Source organism: Carcharodon carcharias, chromosome 9 (genome assembly GCF_017639515.1).
Source record: "Carcharodon carcharias isolate sCarCar2 chromosome 9, sCarCar2.pri, whole genome shotgun sequence".
Lineage (NCBI taxonomy): Eukaryota > Metazoa > Chordata > Chondrichthyes > Lamniformes > Lamnidae > Carcharodon > Carcharodon carcharias.
The window spans coordinates 69,398,905-69,423,841 of NC_054475.1; the positions used below are offsets into that span (position 1 = coordinate 69,398,905).

General features: G+C 43.4%; 1 protein-coding gene across 1 annotated transcript in view; it reads right to left on the bottom strand.

Moving 5' to 3' along the window:
• Positions 1-24,937, bottom strand: part of shisa4 (shisa family member 4) — a 64,376-nt gene that overhangs the window by 17,721 nt on the left and 21,718 nt on the right. The window contains exon 2 of the mRNA XM_041195869.1: positions 14,775-14,952. Coding sequence (XP_041051803.1) covers positions 14,775-14,952 — 178 coding nt within the window. The remainder of the gene's footprint in view (positions 1-14,774; positions 14,953-24,937) is intronic.

Consider the following 24,937-nt stretch of genomic DNA (forward strand, 5'->3'; position numbering starts at 1 on the left):
GAAGGGAAAGCTGGAGTGAGATCAAGCTACCCAGACCCAACTCATGTACACACTGTTGGAGGCCAACTATGGCATCAGTGATGAAGTTCAGCCCGCGCAACAGTGCAGGAGCGACGTCCTGGACCAAGGTCTCCATGAAGACCGCCATCCTTCCAGTGTTGACCTCAGTGCATAGCAATGCTGGTGCTATCACCTCAGCCTGAAGGTGGACGGACTCCTCCATCGTGCCTTGCAATCTGAGGAATGCAGTGAACATCCCTTCCTGATGTTCCTGAGCTTGCCATTGCAGGTCCAGCAACTGAGTCATGACAAAGTCCAGAGGCTAGTCATCTGACTCAGACCCAGCAGATTTCTGGCCTCCAGCAGTTCTCCAAGTGCCAGACACCTGAGAAGTCCCTGCCTCTGCCTGCTGTGGATCAGAAAGTGAGATATGCCCACCAGACTGTGATCCCGAGGATACTCTAAAGCTAGGTCCCACCGAAGTGTCTCTGCACTGGTGGAGGGTGTGGGTGAGCTCTATGATGGGACTTCAAAAAGGGTGACTTCAGATTCCTCTTCCGAAATTTCTTCAAGGCTTGAGGCGAGGCCCTGGATTGTGGACTCTGCTGGCTGTTTTGCGAAAGCAAGGAGAGATAATTAGTGCATGGCAGTGGCCTGTGAAACAAAACACATCACTCATTGTATGGTTATCTGACGGGTGTTGCACTGCTGGACCCTCACTTGGTTGAGCACCGCCGACCTCACCGCCAGCACAGGAATGGTGCAGATCATCACTGCCCAGCTGGATCGCTGTTTTCAAAGTCTGTGAGGACCTTGATGTTGGGCATTCCTCCACCAGTCTGCAGCCTCTCCCTCTTGTTGTGTGCTAGCTTGTCCTGCATGAATAGGGATGGAGAGAATGTAAGCAGGATGCCTGCCAGGCCAGATTTTCCAGGTAATTCTGTTTTTGTTTTGGATTTCCAGCATCCGCAGTTTTTTTGTTTTTATCAGATAAGGATGCCTGGCACGTGTGGGTGGGAGTAGTGCCATGGACGGGATGAAGACAACGAAGGTGTGTGAGAGAGTGGATGGTGATGTCCTTTGAACTGGCAGTGAGTGAGGGCTCTGTGGATGTGTGATGGTTTTGAGTGTAAGAGTTGAGACTGATGAGAAGAGTGACCTACGCTGGCGGAACAGAGGAGATCATTCATCCTCATTTGGCACTGGGTGGTTGTCCTCTTTTGCAGGGTGTTGGCGCTGACCACAGCTGCCACCGCCTCCCAAGCCAGGTTGGTGAGGTTGCTGCTCATCCTGCAGCCAGAGTGGGGGTAGAGGACATCACGGTGAACCTCCACTGCATCTAAAAGGCACTCGAGGGACACATCACCAAAACTTGGGGGCGGCAGTCTTTTTGCCTTTCGGGGCCATGTCTTCTTTGCAGTAGTCGTGGGCAGGAAGCTCTGAGAGGTGTGCGCACGGCTACATTTTAAATATGGCGCCCGGCATGATGAAGTGGCAAGGTGATGGCGTGGAGGGCGAATGAAAGCCTGCCCGCCATGGAAATGGTGTTTTTCCTGGGAATGCATAATTAATGCGGCGGGTTTGGGATGATACGGTGTGAAAAGCCTCCATTGCAGCCGGCGGGTAAAATGCCCCCTTAAAATCACTTAGTGCAAATCTGGGAGAACTCCGCCCAAAGTCTTAAACCTTTCTGTTTCATTCCCTGTGCCCACATTTTCAAACTATTTCCTATTTTTATATTTTATAGATGAAATAAAAAATAATCATGTTTATAAGGTTTCAGTTCGATGTTTTTATTTCAGTTATCTGGTAATATAATTGGTCTTGCATTACAATCCCCATGGAGAAACCATAAACCAAAACAATCAAACTTCCCAAAGGATCCCCAAATGAAGAAATTACCAAAAAGATTTCACTTTTTGTAACTCTTATTTGAACACGAATCAGGATCAACATAAATTGAACATGAATTAACAGCAAATTATGATCGGTTATGAACTATAAATTGGAATAGCAGATACAACAAACACTATCTAAAGATTGCAAGCATTTGCATCACTTCCCGCACAAATGTGGCATCATGTGCAATCTCATTGTCTTTCCAACTTGACCTCTGGAATGTCGGCTCTCTCACTTTTCTCACGCAATGGATATGATTCTCGAGTCACCTGCAACAGTAGTTCCACTCCTTCCGGGTTCCCTGGAGTCAGTCGTTACCCAAATGGCACACTCCTGCTTAGCTAGGTTCACAGCAGTCTTGATGGCACATATTCCCCAAAAAACTGCTTGATCTTACTACTTTAATAAACGTTGTTAAACAATCTGTCGAACCTGAAACATAGCCGTAGCATTGTCTACCTCACGATCTTTGCTCTGGTCTTGTCTTAAGCTTTCTGTCCTGTTTAACTGTATCCCATACACAGCTCCTTGTAAAATGTGTATTTTCTCTTCGCCTCCCTCCACCCACCCCCGCCGCCCAACCCTGCTTTGTAGCTTTGTTTCTGGACACACAGCATCTGTATCTTAACTTCCTGCCTGTTGGCACTGTTTCCAGGGCAGGTGTCTCCTGGGCACATGGACCAGCATTTGTTATTATCCAAGGAAGTTACGATTAAGTATTGATGAATAAAGAGACATGCTGTCAAAACTTTTCGTCTCGCACTCAACAGGACAAGCACAAGAATGCCAAATTTCAAAGGGAGCATTGTACTGCATTAGAAAAGGATGCTTATGGGTTGCAAGTCAATTCTGATTGGTTGAGGCGTTGCAAATGAATGCACCAAAGGACTACCGAGCTCCAAGCTTTAGTTTAATTCAATAAAGGTGGAATGCCTGGACATGTTCCTTTTGCCTACGGATGATAGGTTCCTGCATATGAATATACGTAGCTTCTAGCAAACATAAGTGAGCCACATTGCAAGCCTGGCTGATAATCTTAAATAGGTTCTTAGTGTAATTCTTAGCATACCTAGGATTAATCAGGAAGTGTTATCCAATCACAGAACCAGAGATTATGTTCTGAGTTTTGCAAGCATGGGCTGGTTGAGTATGGTCAGTACTCTACCTATTACGATCAGCCAAAGGGACGTGCTGTTTGATATGATGCACCAGCATGTAGTGCTAGGGTTTGTTGTTGCTGGAATTCAGGTGTGGCTGTGTAAACAGAGAGTTTATGATGGGTTTATTGGTATAGTCACTGCTTTCAATCCAACCAGGTTCATTTTGATTGGACAATTAAACTATGAATTGCAATTGTACAAATCAAGAGAAGTGAGTGCACCAACGTCAGCTTAAAAATCACCCAGACCCTCTATGCAGTCTCAGCCTGTGACTGCTATTGCTGACTGATTCAAGTGGTTCCACCATTTCATCTGAGATGTTAGTCTGGATTTTCTTTCCATATAATGCACATCATCAGACAGTTCAGAAACAGGTTGAGGCCTCATACAGAAAGCCCCCCTAAAGATAGCTGTAAAAGTCTTGCCCTGGCTACTCAGTATATAAATGCAATTCCTTTGCTTCAGCCAATGGCCTAGCTACGTCTCCCAAGAAAAACAGCTGCATCAAAGTGACGTTCTGAGAGAGTCAGGTGGAGGTCTAGTGCCCACGCAGTTTTGGACTCCCAGTGGGAATTTCTTATAGTTTTGGGCTTCCAGTGGAAGGCCCGCACGGTGTTGGGCTCCCAGTGGAAGAGCCGCACAGTGTTGGGCTCCCAGTGGAAGACCCGCACAGCATTGGGCTCCCAGTGGAAGACCCGCACAGCATTGGGCTCCCAGTGGAAGGGCCGCACAGCGTTGGGCTCCCAGTGGAAGGGCCGCACAGCGTTGGGCTCCCAGTGGAAGGGCTGCACAGCGTTGGGCTCCCAGTGGAAGAGCGGCACAGCGTTAGGCTCCCAGTGGAAGGGCCGCACAGCGTTGGGCTCCCAGTGGAAGGGCCGCACAGCGTTGGGCTCCCAGTGGAACGGCCACACAGCGTTGGGCTCCCAGTGGAACGGCCGCACAGCGTTGGGCTCCCAGTGGAACGGCCGCACAGCGTTGGGCTCCCAGTGGAACGGCCGCACAGCTTTGGGCTCCCAGTGGAAGGGCTGCACAGCGTTGGGCTCCCAGTGGAAGGGCCGCACAGCATTGGGCTCCCAGTGGAAGGCCCGGAGAGTGTTGTGCAGTTTCTTGTCCCTCCCATTAATTATTAATGGTAGGGGGGCAATGCTTAGGTAGAATCAGTTGCCCCTGTTATTTGGCCTGCATCTTTAGGCCAGTACAATGGGCGAAAGACTAAACCTTCCCAGTGGCGCATAGTGTCAGGCTGCCCGCAGATAGCCTATGCGGTGTTGCATGCCCAGTGGAAGGCCCGCACAATGTTGGGCTCCCAGTGGAAGGCCCGCACAGTGTCTGCTCCCAGCGGAAGGCCTGCACAGTACTGGGCTCCCAGTGGAAGGCCTGCACAGTACTGGGCTCCCAGTGGAAGGCCTGCACAGTACTGGGCTCCCAGTGGAAGGCCTGCACGGTGTTGGGCTCCCAGCGGAAGGCCCACACGGTGTTGGGCTCCAAGTGGAAGACCCGCACAGTGTTGGGCTCCAAGTGGAAGACCCGCACAGTGTTGGGCTCCAAGTGGAAGACCCGCACAGTGTTGGGCTCCAAGTGGAAGACCCGCACAGTGTTGGGCTCCAAGTGGAAGGCCTGCACAGTACTGGGCTCCCAGTGGAAGGCCCGCACAGTACTGGGCTCCCAGTGGAAGGCCCGCACAGCACTGGGAGCTCTCCCTGAAAATAGAATCTACCAGGACCTAGAGAAATGGAACAGGGTCACATCAGTTTCTTTCTGCCGCCCACTAGTCCCATCCCAACACATGTGGGATCGGTGGGAATGAGGGAAATCGAATCCAGTCTCTTTCTGAAGGGCACCTTCTGCAAAAGGAATGACTTGCAGCAATGAAGCAGATATTATCTGAGAGTAGTTTGGGCTGCAGTTGTATACAACCACACAGATATTTTGAAACAACTTGAATTTACATAGCACCTTTAACATCAAACCATTTTGGCTGCAAGCCACATAACGACAGATTAGGTCAATGCTCAAAAGCTTGATCTAAGAGGTAACTTAAAGGAGTTTATTTTTAAAGGAACGCAGCAGAGGTGTGGAGAGGCTCACGGTGGGTATTCTAGAGCTTGGGGCCTAGGCAACTGATGGCATGGCCATGAATGATGAAGTGATTGAAATTGGGGATGCTCATCAGCTAGAATTGGAGGAGCGCAGATATCTCAGAGTTTTTGGACGGGGCATGCAGGGTTTCTGTTCCTAAGGAGGCTGTTGAGCAAGAGGGTCGAAGGACACACAATTATTATACACAGGGAAATTCAGTTAAACAGGCCTGGTTACAAGGCAGGTTTCACAGCAAAGCAGCTCCCAAAGGAGGTGCAAGCCAGAAGCCATCTTGAAAATATCTATTCCTGTTAAAAAAGACAAGTAAAGCACTTTGGCAGCTGAACAACAAGAGGACAAATCTGCTCTCTAAGACTTGAACCCATAATCCAGGCTAACACTCCCACTACAATACTGAGGGAGTGCTGCATTGTTAGAAGAGCCGTCTTTTGGATGAGACATTAAACTGAGGCCCCATTTGCCCTCTTAGGTGGATGCAAAATATCCATACCACTATTTTGAAGAAGTGTAGGGGAGTTATTCCCAGTGTCCTAGTCAGCATTAATCCCTAAATCAACATCAGAAAAACAGATTATCGGGTCATTGTCATGTTGCTGTTTGTGGGAGCATGCTGTGTGCTTCTGTGCTTACCACAATACAACATTTCAAAAATATTTCATTAGCTTTTTTTTATTCATTCATGGGGTGTGGAGGTCGCTGGCTAGGCCAGTATTTATTGCCCATCCCTAATTGCCCTTGGAGAAGGTGGTGGTGAGCTGCCTTCTTGAACGGCTGCAGTCCATATGGTGTAGGGAGTTCCAGGGTTTTGACTCAGTGACAGTGAAGGAACAACAATATATTTCCAAGTCAGGATGGTGAGTGGCTTGGAGAGGAACTTGCAGGTGGTGGTGTTCCCATGTGTCTGCTGCCATTGTCCTTCTAGATGGTAGCGTTTCTGGGTTTGAAAGGTACTGTCTAAGAAGCCTTGGTGAGTTCCTGCAGTGCATCCTATAGACGGTACACACTGCTGCCACTGTTCATCGGTGATGAAGGGAGTGAATGTTTGTAGATGGGGTGCCAATCAAGTGGGCTGCTTTGTCCTGGACAGTGTCAAGCTTCTTGAATGTTGATGGAGCTGCACTCATCCAGGCAAGTGGAGAGTATTCCATCACACTCTTGACCAGTGTCTTGTAGATGGTGGACAGGCTTTGGGGACTCAGGAGGTGAGTTACTTGCTGCAGGATTCCTAGCCATTGACATGTTCTTGTAGTCACAGTATGTATATGGCTAGTCCAGTTCAGTTTCTGGTCAATCATAACCCCCAGAATGTTGATAGTGGGGGATTCAGAGATGGTAATGTCATTGAATGTCAAGGGGCAATGGCTAGCTCCTCTCTTGTTGGAGATAGTCATTGCCTGGCACTTGTGTGGCGTGGATATTACTTGCTACTTGTCAGCCCAAGACTGGATATTGTCCAGGCCTTGCTGCATTTGGACATGGACTCCCTCAGTATCTGAGGAGTCACAAATGGTGTTAAACATTGTGCAATCATCAGTGAACATCCCCACTTCTGACTTTGTGATGGAAGGAAGGTCATTGGTGAAACAGCTGACAATGGCTGGACCGAGGGCACTACCCTGAGGAACTCCTGCAGTGATGTCCTGGAGCCGAGATGATTGACCTCCAACAACCACAACCATCTTCCTTTGTGCTAGCTATGTGCTCCTTGCTATGTTTTAGAACAGCCTGAGTTGTTGAAAGGTGCCATGACAATGCAAGCCTTTCTCTTGTCTACAGCAGACTGACTCTTCTTTTACATGTTAGCTGTAATATTCCACACCTGGTCTCACTCAGAGCACATACAGTACACAGGTTCGGGATCAGAGGTGAGCTGGCAAGATGGATACAGAATTGGCTTGGTCACAGAAGACAAAGGGTAGCAGTGGAAGGGTGCTTTTCTAAATGGAGAGCTTGACTAGTGGTGTTCCGCAGGGATCAGGGCTGGGACCTTTGCTCTTTGTAGTATACGTAAATGATCTGGAGGAAAATATAACTGGGCTAATTAGTAAGTTTGCAGACGACACTAAGATTGGAGGAGTTGCAGATAGTGAAGAGGATTGTCAAAGGATACAACGGGATATAGATCGGTTGGAGACTTGGGTGGAGAAATGACAGATGGAGTTTAATCCAGACAAATGCGAGGTAATGCATTTTGGAAGGTCTAATACAGGTAGGAATTATACAATAAATGGCAGAACCCTTAAGTGCATCGACAGGCAGAAGGATCTGGGTGTACAGGTCTACAGTTCACTGAAAGTGGCAACGCAGGTGGATAAGGTAGTCAGGAATGCATATGGCATGCTTGGCTTCATCGGCAGGGGTATTGAGTATAAAAGCTGGGAAGTCATGCTGCAGCTGTATAGAACCTTGGTTAGGCCACACTTGGAATATTGCGTGCAATTCTGGTCACCACATTACCAGAAGGATATGGAGGCGTTGGAGAGGGTGCAGAAGAGGTTTACCAGGATGCTGCGTGGTCTGGAGGTTATTAGCTATGAGGGGAGGTTGGAGAAACTCGGATTGTTCTCACTAGAGCGACGGAGATTGAGGGGCGACTTAATAGAAGTTTACAAAATTATGAGCGGCATGGACAGAATAGATAGAAGCTTTTTCCCAGGGGGACATAGATTTAAGGTGAGAGGAGAAAACTTTAGAGAAGAGTGCGGGGCAAGTTTTTTACACAGAGGGTAGAGAGTGTCTGGAAGAGGAGTTGGTGGAAGCAGGTACGATAGTGATGATTAAGAGGCAGCTTGACAAATACATGAATAGGATGGGAATAGAGGGATACGGACCTCGGAAGTGCAAAATGTTTTAGTTGAAGGGCAATATGATCAGCGCAGGCTTGGAGGGCCGAAGGGCCTGCTCCTGTGCTGTACTTTTCTTTGTTCTTTACAGTGATCCACCCCTTTCCCTCAGCATCACAGCTTAGGTGGGGAGAAGGCTTTTGTACTCTTGAGACCAGGAGAGTTATAATGCTGTGAGTATAATTCATGGCAGGATCACCCAAACTAAAAAGGTGGAAAGGTAGGAGCCAGGCTAAAGCCCTTCCAGGTAGGGGTTGTATGAACATGCAAAATAGGAGCACAGATCAGCCATTCGGCCTCTTCAGTCTGCTCTGCCATTTGATAAGATCATGGCTGATCTGATTGTGGCCTGAACTCGACTCTCCTTCCTATTCTTATACGCTTTGACTCCCTTGTCAATCAAGAATGTATCGAAATCAACCTTTAAAATATTCAATGGTCCTGTCTCCACCCACCCTCTGGCCAAAAGAATTACACAGGCTACCAACCATCTAAGAGAAAAAAATTCTCCTCACCTCCATCTTAAATGGGAGATCCCTTATTCTAGTCTCTCCTATCAGGGGGAACATCCAATCAGCATACAGCTAGTCAATTCCTTTCAGGGTCTTTTATGTTTCAATAAGATCATTCTTCTAAACTCCAACAGTTACAGACCCAACCTGACCTTCCCTTATAAGATAACATTTTCATCCCAAGAATCAGTCAAGTGACCCTTGTCTGAACTGCTTCTAATGCAGTTATACCCTTTGTTAAGTAAGGAGACCAAAACTGTATGCAGCACTCCAGATGAGGTCTAACCAATGCCCTGTACAACTGTAGCAAAACTTCCCTACTTTTATATTTCATTCACCTTGCAATAAACAACAGTGTTCCTTTTGTCTTCCTCATCACTTGTTGGACCTGCATACTAACTTTTTTTTGATTCATGTACCAGAACACCCAGATCCCTCTGTACGTCAGAGTTAGAATCATTGAATGACAGAAAGAGGCCACCTGGCCCATTCTGTCAAACTGGCCGAAAAGTGAACCACCCACTTTCCAGCATTTGGTTGGTAGGCCTGCAGGTTACAGCACTTGAGGTTCATATTCAGACCCCTTTTAAATGAGTTGAGGGTTTCTGCCTCTACTACCCTTTCAGGCAGTGAGCTCCAAACCCCCACAACCCTCTGGGTGAAGAAATTTTTCCTCATCTCCTTTCTAATCTTCCTATCACACTTCAAATCTATGCCCCCTAGTCACTGACCTCTCTGCTAAGGTAAATAGGCCCTTCCCATCCATTCTATCCAGGCTCCTCACAATTTTGTACATCTCAATCAAATTTCCCCTCAGCCTCCTCTGTTCCAAGGAGAACAACCCCAACCTATCCAATCTTTCCTCAAAGCTGCAATTTTCCGATCCTGGCATTTCCTTGTAAATCTCTTCTGTATCCTTTCTAGTGCAATTCCATCCTTTCTGTAATAAGGTGACAGAGCACTCAAGTTGTGGCCTAATGTTTTATAAATTTCCAGCATATCCTCCCTGCTCTTATGTTCTATGCCCCAGCTAATAAACAAAAGAATTCCATATGTCTTCTTAACCACCTTCTCAACCTGTCCTGCTACCTGCAGGGATCTGTGGACATTCACTCTAAGGTCCCTCACTTCCTCTACACCTCTCCGTATCCTCCCATTTATTGTATAATCCTTTGCCTTGTTTGACCTCCCCAAATGCATCACCTCACACTTCTCTGGGTTGAATTCCATTAGCCACTTTTCTGCCCACCTGACCAGTCCATTGATATCTTCCTGAGATGCAGCTATCCTCCTTGCTATCAAACGCAGAGCCAATTTTTGTGCCGTCTGCAAACTTCTTGATCATGCCCCCTACATTTATGTCCAAATCATTGATATATATCATAAAATGCAGGGGACCTAGTACTGAGACTGTGGAACCCCATTGGAAGCATAGAGATTCAGCCCATCGAGCCTGCTCCACCATTCAATGCCATCATGGCTGATCATCCACGTCAATGCCTTTATATTTGTTAGTTTACATACATAATCTATTCTCCCTTTCTTTATCAGTCTCTTGGTCCTCCTTTGCTGTATTCTAAAATCGTCCCAATCCTCAGTTTTACTATTTCTAGCAACTTTATAGGCTTTTTCTTTTAATCTTATACAATCCTTAACTTCCTTTGTTAGCCACATTGACTGACTTTCTTTTCATGTTTTTATGCCTTGAAGGAATGTATAGTTGTTGTAAACTAAGTAATAATTCTTTAATGGCTATCCATTGGCCATGTACCGTCATACCTTTTAATGTATTTTCCCAATCCACCTCAGCCAAATTGCCCCTCATACCTTCATAATTTCCTTTGTTGAAATTTAACACCCTGGCTTCAGGATGAATTACCTCACTTTCAAACAGAACGTAAAATTCTATCATATTATGGTCACTCATCCCTAAAGGTTCTTTTACAACAAGATGGTTTTTCTAGACCTTTCTCGTTACATAATACTAGATCTAAAATAGTCTGTTCTCTAGTCAGTTCCTCAACATACTGCTCTAGAAAACCATCCCTAACACACTCCAGAAACTTGTCTTCCACAGCATTAGTGCTCATTAGGCTTAGCCAGTCTATATGCAGATTGAAGTCACCCATCATTACTGTATTACCCATGCTACATGCTTCTCTAATCTATTGATTAATACCATGCCCCGCACTGCCACTAATGCTTGGTGGCCTATAAACAACTCCTACCAATGTCTGCTGCCCCTTTGCTGTTTCTCAGCTCTGCTCAAACAGATTCCACATTTTGTTCTTCCTATCTGAGATCCTCCCTTACAAATGCACTGATCCAATCCCTTATTATCAGTGCAACAACACCTCCTTTTCCTTTTTGCCTGTCCTTCCTAAATGTTGAATAAATAATATATTCCCAGACTTGGTCACCCTGCAGCCACATTTCCGTAATGGCAATTAGATCATACCCATTTATCTCTATCTGTGCCTTTAGATCATCTACCTTGTTGGGAATGCTGCGTGCATTCAAGTAGAGCGCCCTTAACTTTGTCTTTTTGACATTATTCCACATTCTAAGCCTAATTGGTGATCGTCTTTGTTTCACCTGCCTTCTAATTTTGTTTGCTACTTTTCTACTGCCTGTTACCAGCTTTACTTCCTTCCAATTTGAGCTACCATTCAGGTTCCCATCCCTGACAAGTGACAGGCTAGTTAAAACCTCCCCAACAGCACTAGCAAATTTCCCTGCAAGGATATTAGTCCTGGACTTGTTAAGGTGCAACTTGTCCATATTTTACAAGTCCCACCTGCCCCAGAACCTGAGCCAATGCCTCAGAAATCTGATGCCCTCCCTCCTACACCAGTTCTCCAGCTACGTGTTCAATCAATCAATCCTCTTATTCCTGTGCTCATTAGTACTTGGCACTGGGAGTAATCCTGAGATAACCGCTCTTGAGGTCCTGCTTTTTAATTTCCTTCCTAGCACCCTAAAATCTACTTTCAGTACCTCATCCCTCTTCCTACCTATATCATTGGTACCAATGTGGACCACAAGCTCTGGCTGTTCACCCTCCCCCAGAAGAATACCCTGCAGCTAAAAACAACATTCCAGTCACAAAAACATCCATCAACAATTAGTCTTTGTTTTCTGCCATTGAGCCAATTTTGTATCCAGTTTGCTACAGTCCCTTGGATCCCATGGGTTTTTATTTTATAAACCAGTCTGCCATGCTGGGCCTTGTCAAAAGCCTTGCTAAAATCCATGTGGACCATATCAACTGCACTAACCTCATCAATCCACCTTGTTACTGCCTCAAAAAATTCAATCAAATTAGTCGGGCATGACCTTCTCTTAACAAATCCACGCTGACTGTCCTTGATTAATCCATGACTTTCTAAGTGACACTTTATCCTGTCCCTCAGAATTAATTTCAAAAATTTACCACCTACCGAGGTAAGACCAACTGTTCTGTAATTATATGGTCTATTCTTCACTCCCTTTTTAATCAAAGGTACATTGACAGACCTCCAACCCTCCGGTACCTCAGCTATATCCAGTGAGGATTGGAAAATGATGGTCAGACCCTCCGCAATTTCCTCCCTGGCTTCTTTAACAGCCTGGGGTATGTTTCACCCGGCCCTGGTAACTTATCCACTTCACAGATACTAACTCCAATAATACTTTCTCTCTCCTTACGTTTATCACATCCAACACTTCACACTTCTCCTTCTTAACTACAATGGGCAGGATTTTCCAGTCATTGGGCAGAAGAGGCAGGTGGGCCCAGGAGCAGCTGCAAAACACTCCACCACCCACGATTGGGCCCCGACAGTAATTTTACACTATCTGGCCAATTAACGGGTAGCTAGAGAGAAAGGCACGCTGAGGAGCTCAGCGCTGCCGGGGTGTGGGCAGGAGAAGTGCGAGCACAAAAGTCTGCACATGTGTGTGGCAGCGTACACTGAAAGCTCCCTGAGGGCAGAGAGCTGCATCAGGGGGCTAAAGAACCGTACAATCAAAAAGAAAGAATTTTGATATGTTAAAAACATGTTCCAAACTAGAACTCAGTAACAACAGCAGAAACATAATAAAAATGATGTCTAAGATTTTTTTTCATTAAGGCTGCAAAGGCTGCCTGGTGATTCGGGCAGTGAAAAATTGCTTTCAATTACTTGATTAAGGGCCTTAATAGGCCTCTTAACTGTCGGCTTACGCCGATTGGGTGGGGTGCACGCCTGCCCGCAGGGCGTAAAATCCTGCCCAATGTTTGCATCATCCCCCTCTTTTGAGAAGACAGGCACAAAATATTCATTAAGAACCATAACCAAATCTCCACCTCTACACATAATTACCTTTTTGGTCTTTTATGCACCCTACTCTTTCCTTAGCTCTTCAATCTCTCTACATTTAAATAATATGCTACTTTTCGATTCTTCCAGCCAAAGTGGGCAAGTTCATATTTTCCCACATTATACTCTGTCTGCCAAATTTTTGCCCACTCATTTAACCTATCAATATCTCTTTGCAGTCTCCTATGAGACAAGCTGATAACCTGTCCAGGTCAAATTGCATTTTGTTATAGAAACAACACAGACACAAGGAGGGGTAATGAAAGGTCATCAACCTGAAACGTAAACTGATTCTCACTGCAGAGATGCTGCCAGACCTGCTGAGTATTTCCAGCATTTTATATTTTAAATCAGACACAAGACCAGCCAGGGGGACACTGACCTGCTGGATGTGAGGGGAGATGACATCCTATTTAGAGCCTGCTCTACATGGACATGTCAGGAAGACATAATAATGTTATTGGAATTTATTGTAAAATTGTGGTATCTGTGTTGGTATGTGTGTGTGTGTATGTGTGAGGGAGAGAGAGAGAGAGACTTAACTGGTCTGAAGGCTTTGATGTATTAGAAGATTAGTTAGGTTTGAAATGTTAAGAAGGTAAACATTGGGAAAGTTTAGAATGTAAGGTGTAAAAGGATATTTGCATTTTTAAATAATCTAGGCTAGTTTGAATCCAAAAGGAGTGAAATATTACACCTAACCAGCAGAAGTTAAGAAACAATGTATTTATTTTTCCCAAAGATTACTGGCAAAATTGGCACTATGATAAATTTTTATGATCAGGGAGGTAAAGTCCAAAGACATAGTGAAACAATGGGAATTTGCATTCAAAGGGGAAAATATATATAAAGGAGAGAAGGCTGTTTCTAAAGGCAGGCATTTTAAAGTCTAACAAGTATGAAAAGCCTTCAGCAGCTACACCTCAAGCTGCTGTCCACAACAAACTGAAGTTAAGAAAACTCACTTTGAATTGGATCGTTCAGGACATCATGTTTCTTTGCCTGGGTCTTTTAAAATCTGTGTCGTACTGTTGCCTTAACGGAGGTGTAACTGCGAGTCAGATTAATGAGGGGATTTAGAAGTTATTATAGTAGTGATTTGTAGACATATGTATGTGCTTAAAATATTTTCTCTTATTAATAAATGTTTAATTTAATTTTGTACAAACCTATAAGGCTTGCTAGTCTTAGTACTACTGAATTCAAAGCCCGCATCTTGAAACATACAAATTGCAAAAATAGTTGCGGCAGTTATCTCAAGTTTCCTTCTGGGATTTGAACAACTCAGCATTTACATCGGCTGTGCCATAACAGACCCAAGTGGAAGAAATGGGGTTCCTCATGTGCCACTCTGCACAGGATACTTTAAACTAACCAATTAAGCTCTAAACACCAAAAATAATATGGATATCAGAGACAGAATCCAACTGCACCAGCCCACAGTGTTAGTCTTATTGTCACATGGGTCTCCCAAACAGCTTCCCCTCTAACACTGAAATCGATATTTGTAAAGGATTATGTAAAAACAAGATCAAATCCCACCACAGCAGATGGTGAAATTTGGGTTCATTAAAAGTCTGATGATGACCGTGAAACCATTGCTGATTATCATAAAAAGCCATGTGGTTCACTAATGTCCTTTAGGAAAAGAAATCTGCTATCCTTACCTGGTCTGGCCTACACGTAACTCCAGACCCACAGCAATGTGGTTGACTGTTAAATGCCCTCTGAACAAGGGTCATTAGTGATGGGCAATAAATGCTGCCTAGCCAGCAACGGCCACATCCCATAAACGAATAAAAATAAAGAACGAGAATATCCTGCAGCTTTTTCCCTGCTAGCTGCCCTAACCCACTTCTGAACTCCACAGTTATGTACCCACTCTGTATAACTGGGAACACTGAGACCACATAGACTGACCTGAGGTTCACGGACATACAATACTTCTGCTGTTTTTCACTGATGAGTTGCATTGGATCCACGCAGCAATAGCGGTAAGTGCAATTTCCACAGCAGAACTTAAAGAATGGGCAGTCAAAGCCATTGTGCCAGTTTCCCTGTTTATCTGTGTACCACAAACAGTCATTATCTGCAGACACTGCATGAGAAAGCAGAAGACAATATGACAAAGAAATAGAAAGAGAAAAGGATGAAATTTTTCAGTATTCTTATTAACAGACAAAATCCAGGGATAGGCATAAAGGTAACGTGTAAAAAAAAAGCTTTCAAGTTGATTCTTCTCTATCAAGTGAAAGTAAGAGAATGATGAAAAATATCTAAACTTTTAGAAAATATTTAACAGTTCCCTCACAAACAAATTGTGACTAAAGTTACAACTTGTGAGATCCAAAATGAATAGTTATATAATAATCATAATTCTGAGTTCTAATCAGCCATATAGGTGGTCCAGACATTCCTGATGTTTAGGATACATTAACAATGTCAGTAAAGTTAATATAAGTGGAATGCTTCAGTCAGTGAATCAGAAAAGGCTGTAAAGGAAAGATGGATAAAACGAGAAGCTTACTATCATTCCAAAACGTTTTATAAGGCACACACCCAGGCAGCTGAATGATAACAGGCATTTAGTTAAAAAAAGTAATGCATATTGATTTATACTAGCAAGTGATGATAAGGAGGAGAAAGGTAATGGTATCTATCTACCTATTTATCATTCAAAATCTTGTCTACGGCGCATTCCTCATATCCAAATCTGTTACTTCTTGTAACAGTTTTTACATCAATATTTATAATTGGAAAACAGTACATAAACATTCCATAATGAATGAGTAAACAATATCAGTTTGTTGAAGGGGGATGGGAGCATAGTGGTTATGTCTAGTAATCTGGATGTATAATGCAGAGACAGATTAAAATCTTTGCCCAGTCTAGCCAAATGTGACTACAGACCAACAACAGCATTATTCACTCTTAACTGTCCTCTGAAATGACCGAGCAAGCCACTCCGTTGTGCTATAAAAGTAAATCTTCATCAGTAAAATAATGGAAGGAGTAATCAACAGTGCTATCAAACGGCACTTGCTTAGCAATGACCTGCTCACTGACGCCCAGTTTGGGTTCCGCTTGGGCCACTCAGCTCCTGACCTCATTACAGCCTTGGTTCAAACATGGACAAAAGAGCTGAGCTCCCGAGATGAATTGAAAGTGACTACCCTTGACATCAAGGCAGCAATTGACTAAGTGTAGCATCAAGGAGCCCTAGCAAAACTGGAGTCAATGGAAATCAGGGGGGAAACTCTCCTCTGGTTAGAGTCATACTTAGCACAAAAGAAGATGGTTGTGGTTGTTGGAGGTCAGCCATCTCAGCTCCAGGACATCACTGCAGGTGTTCCTCAGGGTAGTGTCCTGGGCCCAACCATTTTCAGCCGTTTTATCAATGAGCTTCCTTCCATTATAAAGTCAGCAGTGAGGATGTTCGCTGATGATTGCACAATGTTCAGCACCATTCATAACTCCTTAGGCACTGAAGCAGTCCATATCCAAATGCAACAAAACCTGGACAATATCCAGGCTTGGGCCGACGAGTGGCATTATCAACACTGAATCCTCCACTATCAACATACCGGGGCTTACCATTGACCATAAACTGAACTGGACTAGCCATATAAATATTGTGGTAATGAGAGCAGGTCAGAGGCTAGGAATTTGGTGATGGGTAAGTCACCTCCTGACTCCCCAAAGCCTGTCCAGCATCTACAAGGCACAAGTCAGAAGTGTGATGGAATTCTCCCCACTTGCCTGGATGAGTGCAGCTCAAACAACACTCAAGAAGCTTGACATCATCCAGGACAAAGCAGCCCACTTGATTGTCACCACATCCACAAACATTCACTCCCTCCACCACCAACGCACAGTGGCAGCAGTGTGTACCATCTACAAGATGCACTGCAGGAATTCACCAGGGCTCCTCAGATAGCACCTTCAAAACCCACAACCATCTAGAAGGACAAGAGCAGCAGATAGATGGGAACACCATCAGTTGGAAGTTCCCCTCCAAGTCACTCATCATCCTGACTTGGAAATATATCGCCGTTCCTTCACTGTCACTGGGTCAAAATTCTGGAACTCCCTTCCTACGCCACATGGGCTACAGTGGTTCAAGAAGGCAGCTCACTACCACCTTCTCAAGGGCAACTAGAGATGGGCAATAAATGCTGGTTCAGCCAGTGAAGCCCACATCCCATGAATGAATAAAAAAATAAATAAAACCAGATTGACATAGGTATCGGTAACAACAAAGGCTCAGCTGATGAACCTTAGTTCTAAAGATCAAGATTAGAATCAGTTCAGGTAGAGGTAGCAAAGGTAGGAAGTCACTTGTGGGAGTAGTTTAAAAGTCCTCTAACAGTAATCACACTGTAGGACAGACTATACAAGAATAAATATTAGGGGCTTGTGAGAAAGGTAATGCGATAATCATGGGTGATTTTAATCTATATATAGATTGGGCAAATCAGATTGGCAAAGGTAGCCTGGAAGATGAGTTCAGAGTGTTTGTGGGACAATTTCTTGGAGCAGCACATGCTAGTGCCAACCAGAGAGTGGGATACTCTAGATCTGCTAAACGGCAATGAGAGAGGGTTACTTAATGACCTCATAGTAAAGGTGCCCCTGGGTAGCAGTGATCATAACATGATTGAATTTTGTATTCAGTTTGAGGGAGAGAAGGATGGGTCTAAGACCAGTATTTTGAAGTTAAATAAGGGCAATTATGAGGGTAAGAAGACAGAGTTGGCTAAAGTGAACTAGGAAATTAAGTTAAGGGATAAGTTAGTAGTGATGCAGGGCCAGACATTTAAGGAGAAAGTTCATTACACTCAACCAAAATACATCCCAGTGAGAAAGACTTTAGGGGAAGGGCATATCTTCTGTGGTTAGCTAAGGAAGTTAAAAGATAGTATCAAGGTGAAAGAAAAAGGGAACAATTCTTTTTTTTTATTCATTCACGGGATGAATTATTGAGAAGACGGTGGTGAGCTGCCTTCTTGAATTCCATCACAATCCTGACTTGTGCCTTATCATTGGTGGACAGGCTTTAGGGAGTCAGGAGGTGAATTACTCATCACAGGATTCCTAGTCTCTGGCCTGCCCTTGTACTTATGGCTAGTCCAGTTCAGTTTCTGGTCAATGGTAAGCACCAAGATATTGAGAGTGAGGGATTCAGTGATGGTAATGCCATTGAACGTCAAGGGGCGACGGTTAGGTTCTCTCTTTTTGGAGATGGTCATTGCCTGGCACTTGTATGGCATGAATGTTACTTGCCATTTGTCAGCCTAAGACTTGATATTGTCCGGGTCTTGCTGCATTTGGACAAGGACTGCTTCAGATCCTGAGGAGTCATGAATGATGCTGAACATTGTGCAATCATCAGCAAACATCCCCACTCTGCAAAGATTAGTGACGAGTTAGAAGATTAGATAGAATATGAAAACCAAAAAGAATGACTAAAAAATAATGAGTGAGAAATTAGAGTACGAGAGAAATCTAGCTAGAAATATAAAAACAGATAAAAAGTGGTCCTCTACAGAGAAAGAGGCTGGGAAAGTAATAATGGAAAATAAGGAAATGGTGGATGAATTGAACAGATATTTTGTGTCTGTCTTCACTGTAGGGGATACAAATAACATGCCATAAGTAATTGTGCATCAGGAGGCGAAAGGGAAAGGGTACTGAGAAAATTATTAGAACTAAAAGCTGACAAGTCCCCAGGTCCTGATTGTCTTCATCCTAGAGTCTTAAAAGAGTGGCTGTTGAGATAGGAGATGCATTGATTTTGATTTTCCAAAATTCCTTAGATTCTGGAAAGGTCTTATCACATTGGAAAATAACAAATGTGAATCCTCTATTCAAGATAAGAGCAGAAAGCAGGAAACTACAGACCAGTTAGCTTAACATCTGTCATAGGGAAAATGCTGGAGTCTATTATTAAGGAGGTTATAGCAGGGTACTTAGAAAATTTCAATGCAATCAGGCAGAGTCAACTTGGTTTTGTGAAGGGGAATTTGTGTTTGACTTAATTATTAGAGCTCTTCAAAGAGGTAACAAGCAATGTGGATAAAGGGGAACCTATAAATGTGGCGTACGTAGACATCCAGAAGACATTTGACATGGTGCCACACCAAAGAATCTTTACAGTGCAGAAGGAGGCCATTTGGCCCATGAAGTCTGCACCGGCTCTCAGAAAGAGCATTCTTTCTAGCCCCATTCCCCTGCCGTATCTCCGTAAACATGCACATTCTTTCTTTTCAGATAGTAATCCAATTCTCTTTTGAACAAACTGATTAAACCTACCTCCATCACCCTCTCAGGAAGTTCGTTCCAGACTCCAACTCCAGACTCTGGGTGAAAAATTTGTTCCTCACATCACTATTACTCCTTTTGCCAATTATTGTGGAATCTGTGCCCTCTGATTCTCAATGTTCCCTTGAGTGTGAACAATTTCTCACTATTTACCCAGTCCATACCCCTCAGGATCTCAAATACCTCGATCAAGTCTCCTCTCAGCCTTCTTTTCTCCAAGGAAAACAGTTCCAACCTCTCCAGTCTATCCTCATAGCTACTGTTCATCACAGGTTACTACACAAAATAGGTCATTAGCATGTTAGCATGGATAAGTAATTGGTTAGCGAACAGAAAACAGAGTAGGCATAAATAGATCATTTTCAGGTTGGCAAGATGTGACGAGTGGAGTGCCACAGGGGTCAGTGCTGGAGCCTCAAATATTTACAATTTATATTAATGACTTAGATGTCAGAATCAAATGTATGGTTGCTAAATTTGCTGATGACACAAAGATAGGTAGGAAAGTAAGCTGTGAAGAGGACCTAAGGAATCTGCTAAGGGGCATAGATAAGTTCAGTGAATGGGCACAAATTTGGCAGATGGAGTATAATGTGGGAAAATGTGAACTTGTCCACTTTGGCAGGAAGAATAAAAAGGCAGCATTTTATTTAAATGGGGTAAGATTTCAGAAGGATGAGATACAAAGGAATCTGGGTGTCTTGGTACATGAATCACAAAAAGTTAGCATGCAAAAACAGCAAGTGATTAGGAAGTGTTGCTTATTGCAGGGAAAATGGAATATAAAAGTAGAGATGTTTTGCTATGATTGTATAGGTTATTGGTGAGGCCACATCCAGGGTACTCTATACAGTTTTGGTCTCCTGATTTAAGAAAGGACATAATTGGATTACAAACAGTTCAGTGGAGGTCCACTTGAATGATCCCTGGAATGAGGGTGTTATCACCTGATGAAAGGTTAGACAGGGTGAGCTTATATCCATTGGAGTTTAGAAGAATGTGAAGGAATCTTATTGACAGGGTAAATGCTGAGAGGATGTTTCCCCTTGTGAGTATCTAGGGGGCAGAGTTTAAAAATAAGGGGTCTCCCATTTAAAACAGAGACAAGGAGAAATGTTTTCTCTTAGAGGATCGTGAGTCTGGGGAACTCTCTTCGCCAGAGGGTGATGGAAGATGGGCGAATGGGGAAGATGGGTGAATGAATATTTTTTAAAGCTGAATTAGATAGATTCTTGATTGACAAGGGAGTCAAAGGGTATAAGGGGTAGGAAGGAATGTGGAATTCAGGCACAATCAGATCAGCCATGATCTTACTGAATGACGGAGCAGACTCAAGGGGCCAAATGGCCTACTCCTGCTCCTAATTCACATGTTTGCATGTAAATCACATGACTGTCTTGAACAAAACAAGCCAGGAAAACAGAGCTGATGATAAAGAAGACATCTTCATTCCTGAAGGGTAGCTTAGCTGAATTCAACAACTGAATTCATTTGCCGAAGTTGTTTCAGGATTTTCTCAAAGGGATGGACTTTTTGCAGGTCATGAAGTTGGTTGCTTGTAGTCTTGTTCCCAGGAGGTCAGTTTGCTGTATTGGTGGACCCAAAAAGGAACAGACTTGGAGATCTTATGACGTTACAAAATTTGGTTCTGAAGGTATAGATGTCACCGCCCTTTCTACTGCTGTCTTTCTGCAGTCAGCATTTAAAGATTACAAAGGGACAAACATGGCAGCCTTACCATGTGACTCTTCACAATGGTAGTTCCTTTTTCAAATATGATGGTGGTCTTGGGTTGATTAGCCACATCCTGGTAAACATTGAAGACATTCACCCAGAGGGGACTTAGGCCATTTTTGAGGGGAAGATGTGTGCACTATTTTTAACCCCCGACTGTGTGGTCAAACAACCTTTTTTGTTTCAAAAGAGACCTATTCAAGTCGGGATTGTCTCTTGATGGTCTCAGCACCTTTTCATCTGGGATGTCCACTTTTGTCTCTGTAAGACAGTGAGTCAGCTTTTGAGTACTCAAGCCAGGTCATCTGATCTTTGGCTGCCATCTTTGCAACACATTGTCCACTTTTTAAAGGAAAAATCCACACTGAATACAGTTCGTATCTTGAAAGTTAGGAATATGACATGCTGTTACTAGGCGTGACAGCAGCAAGGGCACAAAATGTACTCTGGATGGGGGACTTCCATGGCCCATCACCATGGGTGGCTCCTGACCTCATTACAGCCTTGGTTCAAACATGAACAAAAGAGCTGAGTTCTAGTAGTGAGGTGAGAGTGATTGCCCTTGAAATCCAGGCAGCATTTGATTAAGTGTGGCATCCAGAAGCCCTAACAAAAGTGAAGTCAAAGGGAATCAAGGGAAAATACTCCAATGGTTGGAGTCATACCCAGCACAAAAGAAGATGACTGTAATTGTTGGAGGCCAATCGAGCCCCAAGAGCTCCTCAGTATCCAAAACATCTTAATTAATGACCTTCCCCCAGCATAAGCTCAGAATTGAGGTGTTTGCTGTTGATTGCACAGTGTCCTAACCCATACACAGCTTCTCAGATACTGCAGCAGTCTGTGCTCCTATGCAAGCAAGGCCTGGACAACATTCAGGCTGGGCTGATAAATGGCAAGTAACATTTGCATCACACAAGTGCTAAGCATTCAATGACATTACCATCGCTGAATCCCCCATTGTCAACATCCTGGGTTCACCATTGACCAGGAGATTTATTGGACCAGCCATTTAAATACTGTGGCCATAAGAGCCAGTCAGGGACTGGGAATTCTGAAACAAGCAACTCACATCGTGACCACACAAAGCATCTGAAAGGCACAAGGTCAGGAGTGTGATGGGATAGTCCTCACTTGTCTGGATGAATGCAGCTCCAACAACACTCAAGAAACAAAACAGTGTCGAGCTTCTATGCCTGCTTTACACAAACTCACCAGTCTCATACCAGGACTGGTAAACCATACATAGGTTCAGTTTATTTAAAGATACTTTACAGGATGGTTCAACAGTCAGATCTATTTTATGGATTCAGCAACCATTACTCACAGGGACAGTACAGCTGCAATTGTTATACACACTTTTAGCTGGTCACATGCTGCTTTACATCTGGTTACTTGTTCGTTTGCATATTCCCTTAAAGTGATATCACAACAGGTAGCAACCAGGACAAAGCAGCCCGCTTGATTCTCACTCCACCCACCACCTTAAAAATTCATGCCCTCTGCCACTGACGCACCATGTGTGTACACCATCAGTGTGTATCATTTACATAATGCACTGCAGCAACTCACCAAGGCTTCTTCAACAGCAGTTCCGAGATCTGTGACCTTTACCACCAAAAAGACCAAGGGCTGCACGTGCATGGGAACCACAACCTGCAAGTTCAACTCCAAGTCACACATCATCCCGACTTGAAAATATATCACCTTTCCTTCATCATCACTGGGTCAAAATCCTGGAACTCCCTCCCTAACAGCACTGTGAGTGTACATACACCTCATGGACTGCAGCAGTTCAAGAAGGTAACTCACCGCCACCTTCTCAAGGGAAATTAGGGACGGGCAACAAACGCTGGCCTTGCCAGCGATGTTGAGATTCTGTGAACGAATAAAAAAGACAAAAACAATCAAATTACTCGAAGTGCTATATGAAAAAAGCTTCATGTAATCTCACCTTTCATAACTGAAATTTCTTCTGTGCAAAAGATAGTTTTTTAAAAAAATTCTGAAAATCTATCTTTCACAAAAGTGTCATTAACTTTATGCATAGAAAATCTTTGTGTTTTTAATACTTTCATTAGAAGTTTTACTTCAAGATTTGACTCTGCCTCTCCTAGAAACGTGACCTTCAATGGATACTGATTACCTCCCAACAACTGGAAATCTTCTGTTTTTTGTGGATTTTTGTCATGTACAAAGTATTAACATTGAGCCAAACAGATCCATGCCAGTGTTTACACTATTTACAGAAGAACCTCCTCCCACTCCTTTTCATCCAATCCCATAAACATATCCTTCTTATTTTTTTCTCCCTAGTGTGATTATCTGCACTGCAAAAATATCCCAATGAGGAAGTTTCTGTCATCAAGCAATCTTAACAACTGAGGAAGCAGTCAGGTCCCTAGATGACAAGCAAGCATGCTGCAAGCCAGTTCCTTCACCCACCCCTACGTTAATGACTTTATGTGTAATATTTGCAATCGGATTGTCAAATCAAGATTTGGTTTAACACCATAGATAAGATGACACCTAAGTGGTAAACAACTAGTCTTCTTGCTAAACACTCATCTGAAGAAGAAATGGGAGAATCCACCAGCATATCCAATTTCTCCTTAAATGCATCTCTGTTATTCCATCAGCTACTTCCTGCGGCAGCCAGTTCCATATTGTAATCATTCTTTGGGTAATGCAGTTTCTCCTGAATTATCTATTGGGTTTTATTAATGACAATCTTATATTCACAGCCCCTTGTTCTGATCTCACTCACAAGCAGAAAGATCATCTTCACAGCTATCCTATCAAGCCTTTTCATAATCTTAAAGGCCCGTATCAGGTCACCTAGGTTCTAGAGCAAAAAGGCCCTAGCTAGTTCAATCTTTCCTAATTGGTATAAGCTCTCCATTCTGGTACTATTCTAGTAAATAGAAAATTATGCAGTTTACACCATTTTGCAGCACACAATCTGTGCATCAGGAGGAATTAAAGGGTGTGTATATGGATATTGGGAGAATTCAAGAGAGCCTTTGAATGTTCCAAAAGACTTTTAAAGAAACTATTTGAATTTTCAAAACTTTACTTCAGGCATGCGATTTAACAGATGGTGATTTCTATTATAAATGATCTATTAGCAATAACTGTGATAAGATTTTACTGTTGGCATATAGAAAAGAAAACAGAGATGGTATCCCATTTTTTTTAGCCACTTCTGATTGTGTTAAAAAACTTGAATTATTTTTGAGGCTTAAGAAACTTTCTATGTTTAAATATATAGGAATAATATTGGACTTCTGAACATTTTCTAAGATAATTTTTGAAATGAAAACTTATGTTTTTTTAACATTTTAGAACCCTGCAAACTTAGTAGTCGTGCTCTAGAATATAACTTTCCATGTTAACAGTTCTTGCACAGACTAACAGTACATCTTAGGACACTGTCCAACTCCAGTCTACGATTACATAGAAATCACTGCCCAGTTGGTTCATACACACAAGCCCACCCATCTTCACACAATTCTATCAATATATTCTTCTATTCCATTCTCCCTCATGTGTTTACCTAGTTTCTCCTTAAACACCTAGCATAAGAAGTAGAAGCTGGAGTAAACCATTCAACCCACTCTGCCATTCATGGTTGATCTTCTATTTCAATTCCACCTTCCCCATATCCCTTAACATCCAAAAATATATCAATCACTGTCTTGAATATGTTCAATGACTGAACATCCACAGATCTCTGAGGTAGAGAATTCCAAGATCCACAACTCTTTGGGATAATAAATTTCTTCTCATTTCTGTCCTAAATGGTTAAGCCCTTATTCTGAGACTGCAACCCTCTAGTTCCATAATCTCCAGCAAGGGAACATCCTTTCAGCATCTACCCTATCAAGCCTTTAAGAATGTTGTATGTGTTACAATTATAAGGTTTATAATATTACGTTTTGGAACTGTATCTTTAAATTTAGGGTAAATAAAGGGAGTCATGTGACCTGTTCCAGAAGGATGCTTTAGTGACTGGAAGCCAGTGTCCA